The sequence below is a fragment of the Myotis yumanensis genome, unplaced genomic scaffold (genome assembly GCF_028538775.1).
Source record: "Myotis yumanensis isolate MYYU_CA2020_CCGP unplaced genomic scaffold, mMyoYum1.0.hap1 SCAF_16, whole genome shotgun sequence".
In the NCBI taxonomy this organism is placed as follows: domain Eukaryota; kingdom Metazoa; phylum Chordata; class Mammalia; order Chiroptera; family Vespertilionidae; genus Myotis; species Myotis yumanensis.
Window position 1 is genome coordinate 35,510,828 of NW_027223767.1, and position 17,615 is coordinate 35,528,442.

The following is a 17,615-nucleotide window of genomic DNA, read 5'->3' on the forward strand; positions in this document are numbered from 1 at the left end:
ACAGTCCAGATAATATATGTAGAATGTGCACGTATATCTAATTGTATTCATTCATCTCTATAAATAAATGTTAACATGAGAAAATATGTGTTCAACCCAATAATCTGCAACCAAATCCGGGAGTTCCAGGCCCCCAGTGACAATCACTCCAGGTCACAGAAATCCTGCACGTAAAAATGAGAAGAAAAACTAGATAACAAAATAATCCAGAAAGGAATCCCAGGTCACTAGCCCTCAGAAACCAAAGCCAGAACTCTGAGGCCCCAGGCACAGATTTTGCTGCTGGCCCTGGACACACAAGGGCCTGAAAAGTACTATGGCTCTCAGAGCCCAAAGGCAAGAACACAGTATGGCATGAGGGGTGTGGGGGTGGGGGGCTACTCACGCTGTCGTTGCTTCCTTTGTTGTCCTCATACTTGGTTTCTATATGAATGGAGAATTTCGGCAAGAAGGAACACTATGGAAAAAGAGAAGGTTTTATTAGCGTACCATTTTTTTCTATTCGCATATTCAATATAGGCTCTGGATGCTCTTCTGACCACTTGCTTGGGAACACTGTTTGCAACCAGAAAGGCTCAGATACCAGGTCAATATCCAAATTCAGACAAGAAAAGCCACCTTTGGCAACGTGAACACAAAATTTCATCCAGAAGTCAGGCTGGAGAGAATGCCAAGCAATGGAAGGCAAGTCACTGAAGAGGATGTTTTCAAAAGGATTGAGAGAAGCAAACACCTGAATCAGAGGCAATTCCAGCTTTGGGCCTACCTCTGGGCAACAGCGATCACTGCTGGAACCCGGGGACCCAGCCTTACCCTTTTATAAACATTCATATAAAGCTAGACAGGGGGCACAGCAGAACCTTAAGGTCATACATTACTGAAGTCAGAGAGACTGGCTTTTAGTTTGGGTTTATCCTTGATAGCTATGTGACTTTGGACAGACAAATTGATGAACTCTTCTGAACCCTAAGAGTATTAAAACATGGATAATAATTATTACCTAATAGTGTGAGGGTTAAATAAAATCAAGGGCATAGAGTCAGCATTCCGTATGAGGCTACAGCTGAGCTTGACATAAAAGGCAGCCCCTCGTCCTGACGGCACAGGGGAGAGGAACCCCGAATGCTCACCGCCCTAGTGTCCCAGTTTCACTGAGTTACATTCTATGGATTCAGCGAGATTTTAAAGATTAAGGTAGCTTAATAAGAGGATTAAAATTTTTTTTTTTATTGATATCAGAGAAAGGAAGGAAGAGAAACATCAATGAGAGAAACATCGGTCAGCAGCCTTCTGCATGCCCCCTACTGGGGACTGAACCTGCAACCTGGGCATGTGCCCTGACCAGGAATCAAACCTGCGACCTCCTGGTGCATGGGATGAAGCTCAATCAATTGAGCAACACTGGCCAGGCCAACAAGAGGATTTTTATAGATGTTGATGTAACCTCCCTCCTGCTGGCACCAAGCTGGGCATTAACTTTCTTGGCCACCGGAAATGGGATTGAAGACAATTTGGTAAAATGACCCAGCAACTCCACTGGGAGCTGCAGGTTTAGGGGAAATGAGAGTTGGACTGATCTGCTCAGTCCCCAGAGCACAGATTCGACCCGAGGCACTGGCCTAAATTCTAATTAATTTATGCCTTGCATCCATCCCAGGAACAAGGTACTATTTATTATTACCCTGCTTTAAAGAGAAGGAAACAAAGGCACAGAGAGGTTAAGAAAATGGCCCATGATCACACAGCCAATGAATAGTTGAGTTGGGTTTGAAGGTCTGGTGGCCTGGTCCCAGTGTCCATCCCCACTGATTCTCGAAGTGGGGGTCTCTGAACTGTTAGTAGCAGCAGCAGCAGCAGCCGCCGCCGCCAGCGCCTGGCACTCATTAGAATTGCAAATTCTTGGGTCCAAAACGACCCACTGAATCAGAAACTCTGGGAGCCCTTCTGTATTTAACGAGCCCTTCAGGGCTTGCTGATGCTCACCCAAGTGGGAAAACCACCTCACTACTTCATGCATAGGAAGTAAACAGAGATAATGCATTATCTAAAATCCAGAAGTCCACAGTACCCACCCTCACCCACAGTACCCATCCTCACCCGTGTGCGGATGGCTCCCTTTCAGCCCAGTGAAGACCCTGAGGCATCTGTACAATAACGCAGGGGCCTTGGATGTGCCACTGAAAATTCTCCTGATGCCACACACCTGTGTGATTTGGCACTCGTCTATCTCAATCCGGTGAAACAAACAAGCTGAACCGTGACTAAGGAAACTCAGAACCAGACAATCCCAGTAATTGCCTTTATGGAGAACATAGCCCTGCAATTTCATTCATTGACACCTTCCTTGCAGTCTTCTCTCCAATCTCTCACTCCGTAATTGCTGCCCTCACTCCCAGGTCTAGGGGGTTCCAAGGAGGGGCTGCTCATTGGGAATGGAGACCCTGAGGACTCAGTGGCTTGGAGCCCACAGTAGAGCTCTCCATCAACCTTGAACTTGGGGAGATGTACCTGCCCGAGACCCTTTTCAAAGCAACAAGCCTTCAGGTAAGCAGATTTGTCCTTTTTAACCCATAATTCATATGAGAGTCAATCCAACTTGAGTACAGTACCAGCTGGCAAAAGAACAGAGCAGTGCAGCATGGGGACTGGGCTGGGTGCATCGGAGTGGAACCCCACAAGGATTTTTTATTGGTTGAACCTCTAAACCATTTATCTAAGGTCAAACAAATGAATCTTAGCATTTGGGTATTGAACCCGATTAGGAAAATAAAAACTCTTATGCAAATCAGCAGATGTTATTTTTGAGTTGAGGATTTGGGTTATTTTCATATTAGAATGGCAAGGCTGCCAGAGGCTGTGAGTGCACCTGGCGGGCAAGGCAGCGAGAGGACCAGATCAGACAGGCCATCTCCAGGAGGGTCAGCATTTTTCTCCTACTGCAGTGGTTTGGGGGCCGATAATTCCCTTGGGAACTCAGTGGCTGTTACTCGGAGCCCTGGAGAGTGTACCTGTCTTAAGTTAAAAGTCAGGTACATCTGTGGCTCCGGGCCTATTCAGAGCTGTCACTAAAACCTTTCCACTAAGATGTCCATGATGAGATAAACTTCTGCTTTCCCATGCAGGTTAGCATCCCTAAAAATAGGCCCACTGATCCTCATGGAGCCTTAGCTCTCAGGAGTACAGGAAAGGAAAAAAGGTTGGGAACTCTGACAGAACTTCAAGGAGAGAGACATTGGGCGTGTCACCCAGTGGCTAAAACTGGATGTTAAGGGATTCAGGAGACTCATACGCTCTATGGCACACTGAGCGGTTCAAGTCCCATTGGGCCACAACAACATGAAGGGCAGACTAAAACACTCCTGTTGACAGAGTTCCCAGATGGACCCCAAGATTCCCAGCATCTGGGATACAGATCCTGTATCACTCCTCCCCTTAAGTGTGGACAAGACCTAATAATATGGGATAGCAGCACATCTGATTAAATTACCAAAGTGATCAGATTATGCTACATTATATAAAACTTGTGTTTGTTTTTTTAAAAAATATATTTCTACCAGAGGCCTGGTGCACAAAATTAGTGCACAGGGTCCCTAGGCCTGGCTGGTGATCAGGGCTGATCGAGCCTTCCAACTGCTGGCTGGGGCCTTCCTTCGTTCGGCACCGCCTCTTGGTGGTCAGCACACATCATAGTGAGCAATCGAACTCTCGGTCTCCCAGTTGAACTCCCGAGGGGACAATTTGCATATTAGGCATATATATAATAATATATCTCAATGATTCTCTTTGATTTTAGAGAGGAAGGAAGAGGAAGAGATAGAAACATCAATGATAAGAGAGAATCACTGATTGGCTGTCTCCTGCATGCCCCTCACTGGGGATCGAGCCTGTAACCTGCGCATGTGCCCTGACCAAGAATCGAACCATGACCTCCTGGTTCATAGGTTGACGTTCAACCACTGAACCATACCGGCTGGGCTGTGAGACTTGTTTTTAGAAGAAGCAGAGGTTCCCTTGTTGGTTTTACGGAAGTAAGCTGCCATGTCTGGAAGCTGAGGAGCTGAGAGTGATCCCTTGAGGCCAGCCAACTAGAAAACGGGACCTCTTTCCTACAACCGAAAGGAACGGAACCCTGCCAACAGCCAGCGCGCGTAAAAGAGGACCCTGTGCCTCAGATGAGCCCAGAGCCATGGCTGACACCTCAATTTCAGCCTGGTCACGTTCTGAGCCAAAGGCCCACCTCACCTGGGCCCCAAAGGAAATGTGAGATGATAAATTTGTGATGTGTTAGGCCACTAAATTTGTGGGAAATTTGTTACACGGCAATCAAAAACCAATGCAACACCCAACCTCCAGAATCCAACCACTGCTTCCTTTCCAAATCTCCCATCTGGCTCATCTGAGTAAAGTATACTCACTTTGAGGCTGGAGCACATCCAGAGCAATGGGGAATTCGTACTCTTTTTAACTTAGTAGTTCCACCTGTGATGTCATCTGCTTTACCGATGGCCACTGTTTATTGTCTAGGGTGAGATTTACTAGTAACTGATACCACTAAGCTTGCCATTAGTTGGCGTCCAGGTGCAGTAGCGTGTGGCTAGCCCACAGGGAGGACGCATGGTGGTTCAGTAGAAAAAAAATACAGGTTTTGGAGTGAAGCAGACTTTAGATCAAACCCCAGCTTCTTTTCTCACAAACTGTGACTTTGGGCAGATTCCTTAATTCTCTTGAGCTTCAGTGTTCTCATCCATAAAATGGAGACAATACCAACCTCACAGTAGGGTGAGGATTAAATGATATAACACATGTCCAAGACCAGGCAGTGTCTGCTAGAGCAGTCACTCGAGAAATGTGGGCCCAACCTGGTGCACCCCTTCCCATGAATGAAATCCCACAGGCTACCTGGGGGGGAAAACAGAGCTGGGGTGGGGGAGGGCCTCTGCCGTGTAGGTGTGAGGATGCATTGGGAGGCTGTGGGCTTTCTGGGGTGGCGACGACATGGGTGGTGGCCACGACACAGAGCTTGCTCACCTTCAGCATGGCTCTGGCCCCTGAGCTGCTCTGTTGTTGAGGACGTCATTACATCTTCCAGGTCCACCCTCTCATTGTCCTCCTTTTCCCGAAGGGTTCGCAGTTCCTTTTTCTGCACAGCAGCCCTCTCCCCTCCCCCGTTCCCAGCTCTCTCTAGACTCCCTGCCAACTTCATGCAGGGAAACAAGCATACCACCAGGATCTCTGTGTACTTTCTTTTTTCCTAGATCTAAAGGCTTTCTGCTTGCTGGTTCACTCAGTCTTTTTATGAAAACTGAGGTGCAAAGAAATTAAGAAATAGCATTTAAAAAATCAGCATAACAAACACACAACAGCTTTTGGGAGCCCCGGGGTCCCACTTGATAACCCTGCTTCCAGGTAGAGGGCAGGTGGTGACTGAGCAGTGTGATGAAGCGGGGGACAGGCAGTGAGGTGCCCTCGTCCCCTGGAGCCTGGGGGACCTGAGGCTGCGCCCCTGACCGGCGGGGCTTGACAAGAGTGGGGCCAGCCAGGTCTGGATCTCGCCCAACAGGGGTGGGGCCGGCTGGGTCTGGGTCTCGTGCAATATTGAGGCACCATGGGTGGGCAGGGACTTGACTCTGGGTCCTGCGGTGCACCCCAGACTCTGACAGGAGGAAGATTTTCATATACATTTTATTAATTTTCTTTCATCTCTGACACTTTGATTATAGAGAAAGGGCAAATAGCAACATTAAAATATTTCCTCTAATTAATCCCCTTTTAATGTGTACGAATTTTGTGCACTGGGCCACTAGTATACATATAAAATAATAAAACCAAAAAGTGCAGAAAAGCGGCAGTTCGGCAGTTCTCTGCTGAACATTTAAATGCTAGCACTTGTGCCTTTTGGAAGTGATGAGGGAATCTGCAGTCAGGGAGAATGCCAGGAAAGATGAGCGAAGTACCTGGGCCTCTGCAAGAATAATTTCCAGACAAAGCACGCCCAGGTTCAGTGTCGGGAAACGGAAGCAGCATATGCAAAATGCATGGCAGAGCTGAATTTCCAATTCACTACAGACATGCTTTGGAAACATGAAAGAGCTATTTTTAGTCCGGTGATTGATTAGGGTTGCTCTGGCAATAAGAAACACTTAGAACAAAACTAAATGCAAGCAAGTCTTAAAGAGAAAGGGACAAACAGGCTGAGCATTCCACCGTCAGTTTCTGGATGGTGCTGGAAGCCCTGGCTGCAGTCTCCACACCGCAGAGGGAGAGGGGCTGGTGGCCGTGGAGAATGGGTGTGGGGCAGGAGTCTGAGGCTTGTGAAGTGTTCTGCACCCCAGAAGCATGCAGTGGCAAAACTTTTAGAAGGATGTACACCCTTCACTTTGAAGATCATCACTATTGTCATCCTATACCCACACAGCACCCAGTGTATGGGGAAAACTGTACTCGAACAGGTATTACTCCCACCTTACACCAGTTTACCAAGTAAAATAAAATCATATATTCTCGCCCTAACCGGTTTGTCTCTGGATAGAGCGTCAGCCTGCGGACTGAAGGGTCCCAGGTTCGATTCCGGTCAAGGGCATGTACCTTGGTTGCGGGCATATCCCCAGTGGGGGTGTGCAGGAGGCAGCTGATTGATGTTTCTCTCTCATCGGTGTTTCTAACTCTCTATCCCTCTCCCTTCCTCTCTGTAAAAAATCAATAAAATATATTTAAGAAAAAAAAATCATATATTCTCTAACAGTGTATTTCTAAAACTTACCTAATAATGCCTCATCTAGTGGGCTTGCTAAAAACAGATTCCAGGCCCCTCTCCTGCTGATTTGCTGAGGGTTCCAGGTTCTCCTCATATGGCCCAGGTGTTTCTTAACCCCAAGAAGTTTTGGGTCAAAATGACCATCCGAGGTAAACACTGTCAGCATTCTCCATGTCCAGTCTGGGCCAGACAGACATGACCCAACACTGAGGTAGTAATGATACTGTACTTACTAGCATCAGGCTCTGTTGGAAGTATTTGATATATAAGGTACATGAGTATTTCTAGTGTAGTTGAGTACTCAGTCGGGGGTTCTGAGGGCTAAGGCACAGGCTTTGCTTCTCAGTATGCCCTGTGGCCACTGAGCAGAGAAAATAAGTGTGTGTGCATCTGTCAAATGATAGATGTCCTTGCTTCAAATAAACCCAAAGAAGGAAAAGAGGAATTACCCAAAAGATAAACTGGAGAAATAATTATTGACTTCGGAAATTCAAAGTGACAATAGGATGGCTTAAGTTAGTTCCTACTGTGGAAGTGCTTTTAAATCCCTACCCAGAACTCCAGGAAGGGCATGAATTCTCAAGTGTAAAAAAATATGACAAATGAACAAGCATTCATGACCACACTTTTGGTCCTATAAAAGACATGAACAAAACCCAAGTCCAACAGGAGAAGGTTGGTTAAGCACATTGTGGTGGACTCTAAGGCTATTAAAAAAGCGAAGTGTAAAACAGGATGATCCTATTTTTGTAAAAAGAGAAAAAAACACACCCATCAATGGTTGATATATTATGCAGAAAAAAATAGAGAAATAGACATCAAAATATTATGGAGAACAGTGGGAATTATGGGGCCCTTTTATTTTCTATGCTATACATTTTTATAATGTTTGGATTTTACAATAAAAATCTATTTCCAGTAATCAGAAAAATTCAAATCCAATTAAAAAAGTGAATAAACACATCAATTATATCCCAAATTCTATTATGTGTAATGGAAATCACAAGATGTTCTCAAAATTGTCTTAATTTTAGTCCACTTTAACTTAAGAGCATATTCTAAGAGCACTGATAAGTAGATGGAGGGGGTAAAAATCCAGAAAGTTTGGCAATCACTACTTCAAGTGTTGTTCATGGAATTTTAACACAGGGCAGGATCTGAGAGGTGACACAGTTCAATAGTTCAAGCTACATTTAAGTGACATCAGAGTTTATTCTTCAAGTAGAATGCTAGAAGCGACATGGCCAGTGGGGCATGTCCAAGGAACCTCCTGGACCAAGAAAAGTAAAGTTTAAAAACCAGTGATTGAGCCCTATAACTCAATGCCTCATTCCGGATCACAAGCCGGTATCCTTCCACGTCTGAGGGCAAACTTTATATGGAGGCTTGGAATGAAGAAAGTTAAATGGAAGAGTTGAGAAGCTGGCCTGGGGTAGATGAAGTATTCATATGCTTTTAAAAGATCATTTCCTTTTAGCTTTCATCTGGAACTCAATGCATTCCTCCCTGGCCATCTTGTTCCGACTCCACGCAACACATGTTCCCTGCTATCAATTAAGCTCTATACAGACCTGACCTTTTCTCTAATGGAATTCCCCTGAAGACATCGATTCTCTGGTACCGTATTCTTTGTTGTCATATTAAATGTAATCTAAGGCTATCCAGGGAATTTCAGTTTGAGATGGGATCATTAATAAAACTGGATTTGCAAATGTTCCATATCTCACTAACAGGAGACTTATACCCAGAATGCTCCATGGGACTAGGGAAGTCAGGCCTGGAGTGTAGGGTTTATTATTATCTAGGAATCCGGGCTGTGCTGTTTGTAAAACAGAGGATGGTCGGTGGTGAGTCTATATATAGAGGCAGTTGGTAGACACCTAGATCTTAAAGTATCTTTAAATTTATTCTTCATCAGGAGATTTTTATCCTTCCATTTTATTTTATTTAAATATAGTTTTATTGATTTCAGAGAGGAAGGGAGAGAGAGAAACATCAATGATAGGAAAGAATCACCAATCAGCTGCCTTATGTACACCCTACACTGGGGATTGAACCCACAACCTGGGCATGTGCCATGACCGGGAATCGAACCATGACCTCCTGAGCCATGCTGGCCGGGCTATCCTTCCAGTTTGATAGAAAATTGGCCCTATAGTTATAAGGTAACATATGTAAAACTTTTCTTTTGTGCAGGGAATATCTTTAATACACATAACGATTTCAATAAGGTGTCTGTCTGTCTGTCTCCCATCTACTCAGAATCTCGATCATACAGGAAAAAATGCAAAGGAAATAACAGGAGATATTTAGGTTTCCTTTGCTGTTCTGGGTTCCGGGGGCCACATATGACTTTACCCACAGATAACGTGGGTAGTAAATAGTGACAGGGTAGTTGGGAAAAAAATGGCAAAGAACATAGTTCCAGAGAAGTGAGAAAAGGAACCCAAGTGGAGATGTTTTAAAAAGTAGAAGAATTTTAAAGCAAAGAACAGGAATTGCATGTAAATTCTAGAGATGAGACTAAACGAGAAAATTTTTTCCAAATATAGGCAGCACAGGAAGAAAAATGTCTCCAAGAGCAGTGGACCAGGAAGAGAAGTGGGTGGGTTGAGAGGAAGGCAGAGCATGGAAATAGAGCAGGAAAACAGCTATGTGTAGTCCAGTCCACAGTGAGGAAATGAACGTCAGCCTCTCGGCTGCTTCTCATCAGCCTGCACCCTGCACAGAAGCTTCTGTTCATTCAGTAGTTCATTCATTGATGGAGCCTCTTCCCATCCTCTGGCACGATGAGTAACAGCACCCACTGGAGAAGCAAGGCCAGGAGGGATAGGGAGCAAATACATGAATGAAAGTATGTTTTCTCAATGGGGACACGGTTTGCTACCTCCACTTCCATGAAAATCAGGCAGAGAAACTAAGTTCAGGCTCATACAATGTAGGGCTGGACCTGTCCAGGCAGCAATAAGCAGAGGATGCTCATGAATATTGATAGCCACACACAATAAAGGCAGGACACGAATTTAAAGAGACAGGCAGGCCACATCAAATGAAAAAGAAATGCATGTAAATAATAGAGATGGGAACAAATTGATGTGACTTCCCAAATATACATTGGCATATGGCCAGTTTGGAAACCTCCAGATTCAGTTAAAAACTATAAGAATCTCCCTTTTAACCAGCTGGGCAAATTCCTCACTTAAATATATACTATCATGTAGTTCAGAGAATCATAGTGATAGAAAGGTCAAAAGATATAGGGCAATTTTGCAATGACTTTATTTAATCACTAAAATTTAATATATTAGCATAACTATAGTTATGTGCATTTTATTTTATTTTTATAGCAATCTGCCCCACAAAATTTTTCCAGTTGTATTATTCTGACCTCACTAACTTGAACACAACTCCATAGACATTAACAAACTGTAGAAGAGAAATCCAATTTTTAGGTGGAAAACAGAAAACAAGGAAAGGAGAATTCTCTGGTAAAATCTTCTATGGAAAATTCCTTTAAACAAATATTTTTTCTCTGATGATTGCCCTTTGTAAAGTCATTCCAAGTGATATTTAAAAATATAAACAATTTAAAAATGCTATGTTAGGATAGAGAAGCCTATTCTCTGTTCTCTCCCTGTGCCCCCCGCCCCCGCCCCCCCCCCCCCCGCCCCTCAACCCCTGCCCGCCCCCAGGCTGAATTAATTTTCTTTGAAGTACAAAGAGCCTGGGAACAGCTAGAGCAAATGGACATGGGATAAATCAGACAGACAACACTGACTGATGTTCCAAGGCTCCTGCTACACCAGGTACTCATCTACTGGGTTGCTGAGGTATGAAAACAAATTCTAGTCCTGCACAGGACCAAGGCACATCTGTGAATAAGCTGGGTTGCAAGTTGTTCACCCATACAAGCAGTTCATTTTCTGAAATAAGTCAGAATGCATATGCTCAATGTCATCCTAATATGCCGCTGCCTTTGCTTTGTGGTCTAACAGAATCAGACGGCTTAAAACGGAACTTATAGGTTCTAATTCTTTTTTTAAAAAATATATTTTATTGATTTTTTACAGAGAGGAAGGGAGAGAGATAGAGAGAGTTAGAAACATCGATGAGAGAGAAACATCGATCAACTGCCTCCTGCACACCTCCTACTGGGGATGTGCCCGCAACTCAGGTACATGCCCTTGACCGGAACCGAACCGGGGACCTTTCAGTCCACAGGCCAACGCTCTATCCACTGAGCCAAACCGGTATCGGCAGGTTCTAATTCTTTATAAAAAAAATTTCATTTGTTGGGAGTTCTTCAAAAACTGGCATTTGAGTAACAATAATCCTCAGGTGACATATTAGCCCACTTAAGTATAAGAGAAAAGTGACATTAACCAAAATATAACTGATCCACTGGCCTGGTTACTGAGCAAATCATGGCTCTGACCCTGAGAGAAGCTTCTGGAGTTCCCCTAAGTTTTATAAGACTGGCTTTGAGAAATCCAAGGTCACAGGAACAAATAAGTGTGGCAAATGTTTCATGATACAGCTCCCTTTTGGAGATTCACAATATATGTTAGACTAGTAAAGGCTCCGAGAAGTCCTACAATACCAAAAATCTGTTTAACTTTATAACCCAGTGTGTTTCCCTTATTTAATAGGCTATACACCGTCTTTATGATTGTTATAAATGGTACTAGAATGTTTCCATCTAAATTATCTTGAGCTCTGAAGATTTTCGAACTTGATCATTCTGGCTCCATTTAGGACACCAGCTTCATGCTATGATCCATGGCTCCACTGACTTCAACCATCTTCTCTAGGAAGGTCCTCTTCTGGCCTAATTGCTATCTTGCTCATCAATGTCTCCAACTGGAGGACTTTCTTTGGCCTGGTCCCCAGCAGGTCCCAGCTCATATGTTCCCATTTCTAGGAAGGAATACTTTTCCTTTACCTCACACAAAATCATGTACTGCCCTGGATATTCAGTTAATTGTGATGTAACTGAATTTCCTACTCGCCCTGGCCAGTGTGGCTCAGTTGGTTAGTGTTGCTCATGCACTGAAGGGTCACAGTTTCAATTCCTGGTCAGGGCACATACCAATTGATGTGTCTCTCTCACACTGATGTTTCTCTCTCTCCCTTCTCCCTCTAGAATCGATGAGAAAAAAGTTACTTCCTATTCTTCTAACCCCCATCACAACCTCTGGTTTCATGATCCCAAAAAAGAAACACTTAGGGACCTTCATTCTCGTAGCTGACAGAGTCATTGAGATGGACCAATTGACCTCTAATTTCCTTCCAGACATGACTAAGCTTAAAGTTCTGGCGTAATAATGTATCTTCCCTGGACTTGTACCTATTTCCTAGTTTGGTAATAACCCTTAGCGGGATCTCAGCGGAAGGAAAAGAGGGCTGGAGAGTAATGGTCATCAGCACCCATCAGCTCTTTCAATTATCAGGGAAGCTGATGAGGCCAAGATTGCAAGTGGAATTCCTGTCCAGGACAGCTAGCTGCTTTCAGAAAAATACCTCAATCGATTGCCACTCCTGGGAAAATAACCTGAGTTCATCTAGGGCCGTGGTCGGCAAACTGCAGCTCGCGAGCCACATGCGGCTCTTTGGCCCCTTGAGTGTGGCTCTTCCTAAGCCTTAGGAGTACCCTAATTAAGTTAATAACAATGTACCTACCTATATAGTTTAAGTTTAAAAAAATTGGCTCTCAAAAGAAATTTCAATCGTTGTACTGTTGATATTTGGCTTTGTTGACTAATGAGTTTGCCGACCACTTATCTAGGGTGACTGATGGCCCATCCCTAGCTGTGAGCAGCCCTGATTCTTCCAGGCTCAATAAAACCAACCCTGAATGCCCCCATCTCTCATTATGGCTCAGTACTGTTTGAGGTTCTCATTCAAGAGTCATTTCCTTAGAAGGGGTCGGTCAATGGGGAAGAAAATGGGTCACCTGTGATACTTCCAACAATAAAGATTAATTTTTAAAAAACAGCCATGTCCTTCTTCCTGGTCTATTACAATTCACTTTTTCTACCTCTTTTAACTAAATAATTTAAATGCTGGGTAACACTGGACAACCCACACCTACCTTTGCTCCCTGGGTAACGGCCAGCTATTCTAACAGAAAGGGTTTCCCATGAGTCATCACCTCTCCTGCAAATTCTTATTAAAAGAAGTTTTGGTGGGCCCTGGTCAATAGCTCCGGTAGTTAGAATGTCATTCCGATATGCCAAGATTGCAGGTTCAATCCCTCTCAGGCACATGCAAGAATCAACTCATGGATGTATAGATAAGTGGAACAAATCAATGTTTCTCTCTCCCCCTCTCTCTAAAAATCAATCAATAAAAAATTTTAAAAAAGAAAATGAAGTGGTGAGAGAAAGGCAACTGAATTGCTTTTTATAAAAAAGATGTTTTGGTGGAATAGGATGGTCATAACAGAATATATATAATATTCTAGGTCACTCCTATCGACTTACTATAGCTTAGGTTGTCAAATTCTTACAAATGAGAAGAAAATCCGTTTCTTCCCCCTCCATTGTTACTGAGGCTGAATCGATGCTGCTGAGCTATGTCCATGCTCCAGCGCTGCCTTTTTTTAGCCCGAGAAAAACAAAGTCAGCTGCTCTGGAAGGCAGCCAGGCTCCTCGGGCACCTTCCTTTGTGACTTTTCAAACTTCAGAAGGACCAGCAGGTTCTGAAGGTCTCTTAGATGGCCTGTCCTCTGGAGAATTGTCGTTGTGTAGTTCTTTGTTTATTGTATAATTAAGATTTTTTCCTACAACCAAACTAAAGATATATTTTTCCATTTCCTGGGCAAATCACATTTCCACATAATCCTAAACACAGGCAGTCACTCACCGTGATGAAGCTTGAATGTCTTTATAACTGTGATCATGTGGAAACCCTAGATGATGACCCTAAATAGAAAGTTCTCGTGGCTGGATTTTGTCACAAATGAGGGCAGCATGAGGTCTCAGTAATAGGCTGGAGAGTCACATATAAGACCGAGGGGAGCCTAGGAATAGACAAACATTGCTCTGGGCTAATCCTATGAAAAGAGACACCACTCTGGCTTCCCTGAGGGAGGGGTAGGGCTGGGTGACCCAAATTGGAAGTCTGACATCGGGGAAGTTGTGCTTTGGGGCACAGACAGGAAATATAAAGCTTGGAATGACATCAAGAAGAGCTATTTAGGATTAAAGGATCAGGGGATAAAGAGTCCAATGAAAAAGCATTTAAAACAGGAAAAAAGATGAAGACAATAGAAAACATCTGCTGTAAATCCTGGGGGCAGACCCTGTGGACACAGCTGAGCCGGAGTCACTGGGAAGGAGTGCACCTGCAGCCAGAGAGAGAAGCCCAGACTCCCCCAGCCACTGGAGTGAGAAAGAAAATCTGTCCTATATTTGGGATGGAAAACAAAAGTGGATTAGTTGCTTCCCTGTGGAGAATAAAATGTGGACCTTGAACTGACATTCAGAGCTGCCCTGCCCTGGCCTCCATGTGTCCAGGCGCCCAGGATCCAGTGACATCACTTAGCTACTGGGCCTGGAATGAGCATGGTATGTAAGAATTGTGGGCCCACTCTCAAATTCAGGTTGAAGCCTAACCCCCAATGTGATGATATTTGGAGATGGGGTCTATGGGAGGTGATGAGGTCATGAGAGTGGGGCCCTCGTGATGGGATTAGTGCCCTTATAACAATAGAACAGGAAGCTTGTTTTTTTTCTCTCTGCTCTGTAAGGACACAGCAAGAAGGTGGCTTTAGGCCAGCGGTTCTCAACCTGTGGGTCTCAACCCCTTTGTGGGTCGAACGACCCTTTCACAGGGGTTGCCTAAGACCATTGGAAAAACACATATATAATTACATATTGTTTTTGTGATTAATCACTATGCTTTAATTATGTTCAATTTGTAACAATGAAATTGGGGGTCACCACAACATGAGGAACTGTATTAAAAGGTCTCGGCATTAGGAGGGTTGAGAACCACTGCTTTAGGCAAATCAGGACGAGAGCCCTCACCAGAAACCGAAGCAGCCAATACCTTGATTTTGAACTTCCAGCCTCCAGATGTGAGAAATACACATCTGTTGTTTAAGCCACCCAGTTTGTGGTATTTTGTTATGCATCTCACGCAGACTAAGACCCAACACCCCCCCGCCCCGCCCCCCTGCATCAGGTGCCCATACCTGGGTTGCAGGTTTAATCCCCAGCTCTGGTCAGGGAGTGTGTGTGTGAGACAACTAATCTCTCAATATCTCTCTCTCTCTCTCTCCTTCCCTCCCTCTCTTTCACTCTCTCTAAAAAAATCAATGGAAAAAATATCTTCGGGGGAGGATTAACAAAAAACCCCCACAAAAGACCAAAAACTCAACTCCATCACAGTTCAGTTAACCATTTTCTTTTCTTTTTTTTTTTTTACTACCATTTTCTTGTTATGACAGTCTGACCTGTTGGTCGCTGGGGAAATGATACAATGAAAATACCACAACACAATGTGTTATAGGGTCCTTTTTTAAAAATGGAAATAATGACTCCAGAGGCTCTTAGAACAAGAAGAAATTAAATGGTTTTTATCAAACCACTGAGACGGTCCAATCCAGAGCCCTGAGTAAAATAGTTTGAATGTACGTCTTTCTAGTTTCAAGGTTCTTCTGTAAGGGATAAGGCTACCCCCTTTAGGTATAAACCCTACCTTCCATTGATAACAAGCATCATCTCTTTAATACCATGTTTCTAGAAGCTGTTCTGTTATAGTGAACTATCACAAGTAGAACAGCCAAGCTATTTAAAAATGCAAGCAAAGTTAATTATGCAAAGTAACTCTCAAGGCATTTTAAATTAACATTAATATTCTGGAACAAATGAAAACAGTTAGGTTATTGCATTATATATAACTATGTAATAGCCAACATTTAAATATTTCTGATTCTGAATTATTCCCCTATATTTTTATTAAATTGGTAAGATAAGAAATACAAGGGCAGTCCCAATTAATCTACTGATCATATGCTGAATATTTCAAAATGATTAAATAAAACTTACTGTGTATTCTGGTCCCAGATGTTCATTTGGAAAAAAGGGGAAAAAAGAGAGAGAGAAAAAAAATGATGATTTAGACCACACTTATATGCAATAGAAAACCACAGAACTAACATATACTAGTGTATTATAATTATTAAAAATGTGGTAAAGAAACCTTCCAAAATTAAACTTTTATAAATATTAAATGCTTCATGTTTGCTCTTGAAATTCTTTCATATGGTACTTTGGTGGTTGGTCTGATAAGGACTGTAAGACAATTCAATTAGCCTACGGGTTTGTGGCTAATTAAAAACTAAAGAGTTGGCATTATAAAAGCAAAATTAAAGACTAATAATTCCAGTAGAGCAATTCATTAACCACACAGGCAATCTTTTAAGTGGAAAAGCAGCTCTCAGAACCAATAAAAAGAGCTTGTTATGATGATATTGAAGTAGGATCTTGAATTTTCATGTGTTTGAGGGCAGGAACGAAACCTTCTAAATTTTCTGGCCACAGTTTCTAGTTCAGTATCAGCATAGATATGTCCTATGCTGTAGTTTAGGACAGAGAGACCTGACAGACTCTTTTACATAAATTATAGCCAAGGTGTTCTTTGGGGGGTGGGAGAGGGGGTGCTGTAAAACAAATAAGTCAAAATAAACCACACCCCCAAATTACTTGAGAAATCACTTTAAGAAGGCAAGTGAAATGGCTTAGCTTAACACCCCCACCCCCTTCTAGGAAAAGCGAAGACTTGAAAGGACGGTACAGTACGAGTCTCCCATGTCTCTGCTGGGATAACAAACCTGAAATCAGTGAAATCTGACCATGTGATGTCTTAGTGCTACATGTAACATACCGGCTGCACAGAGGACTTACCTGTAATTGTGTAGGGATAATAGTTCCAAGCCTTCTCTGTAACATAAAATATTTTGGGAACAACAGCTCTGGCCCAACTAGGCAGTTTGCTAAGAGGAAAGAAAGAAAGAAAAAGAAAAGACCATCAGAGTCTGTCAGTGCCTTGCTATGCTGCCCTGTCTTTCTGGATGAATTGACTGCTAGAGAGCAGAGGAGTCCTGAGGCAGCCCTTCTCTCCGCAGCCACCCTTCCCATCCCTCTGGTCCTTCCCACAGTTTGTGGTTTCCTGTGCATATTCACCTGCTCCTCAAATGTGTGAAGGCAGAAGGTTACAGCCCGGTGTGGGGTACCTCATAGGACTGGACGCCTGTCCTCTTAGATCTGGTTTACAAGGACATGAGAATTCAGTGGCTGGGAGGTGCTATGCTTAAAGTGTTTGGCCAGCCTGGTATTTGTCTACTAGGAGTGATAGGGCGGGAGAAGTAGTATGAAGGTATGTTTAAACGACAATATGGGGGGGGGGGGGGGGGCGGGGCGCGCAAATGTTAAAGCCAGATGTCAGCTTAACAATCCAAATGAGCCATGTTTTTTGAAAGTGGACTAAAGCAACAGAGAGTAGCAACTTCAGAGATTCGAAGAGAAACATAAAATAACCCCTTCATGACTATAGGGCTAACTGCGTCTTCCCTCAAGGACGTATCCACCTCCTAACCTGTGAATTTAACCTGATTTGAAAATAGAGTTTTTGCAAGACAAAGTCTCCCTAGGTTTGAGAAGGCCATGTGAAGACGGAGGTGGAGACTGTTTGGAGGGATGCAGCTACAAGCCAAGGACTGCCGCACATCCCCCAAGTCCAAAGAGAGGCAGGAAACAGATTCTCCATCAGAGCCTTGCTGATGGAGAAGGAATCAGCCCTGCTGGTGCCGGGGTTTAGACTTCTGGCTTCCAGAAAAGTGAGAGGATACATTTGC

The 17,615-nt window shown here is 43.6% G+C and overlaps 1 protein-coding gene across 1 annotated transcript in view; it reads right to left on the reverse strand.

Moving 5' to 3' along the window:
- PITPNC1 (phosphatidylinositol transfer protein cytoplasmic 1) overlaps positions 1-17,615 on the reverse strand; it is a 208,855-nt gene that overhangs the window by 70,877 nt on the left and 120,363 nt on the right. The window contains exons 3-5 of the mRNA XM_070392896.1: positions 16,666-16,754; positions 15,808-15,815; positions 386-457 (exon numbers count right to left, since the gene is read on the reverse strand). Of these exons, the coding sequence (XP_070248997.1) occupies positions 386-457; positions 15,808-15,815; positions 16,666-16,754 (169 nt within the window). The remainder of the gene's footprint in view (positions 1-385; positions 458-15,807; positions 15,816-16,665; positions 16,755-17,615) is intronic.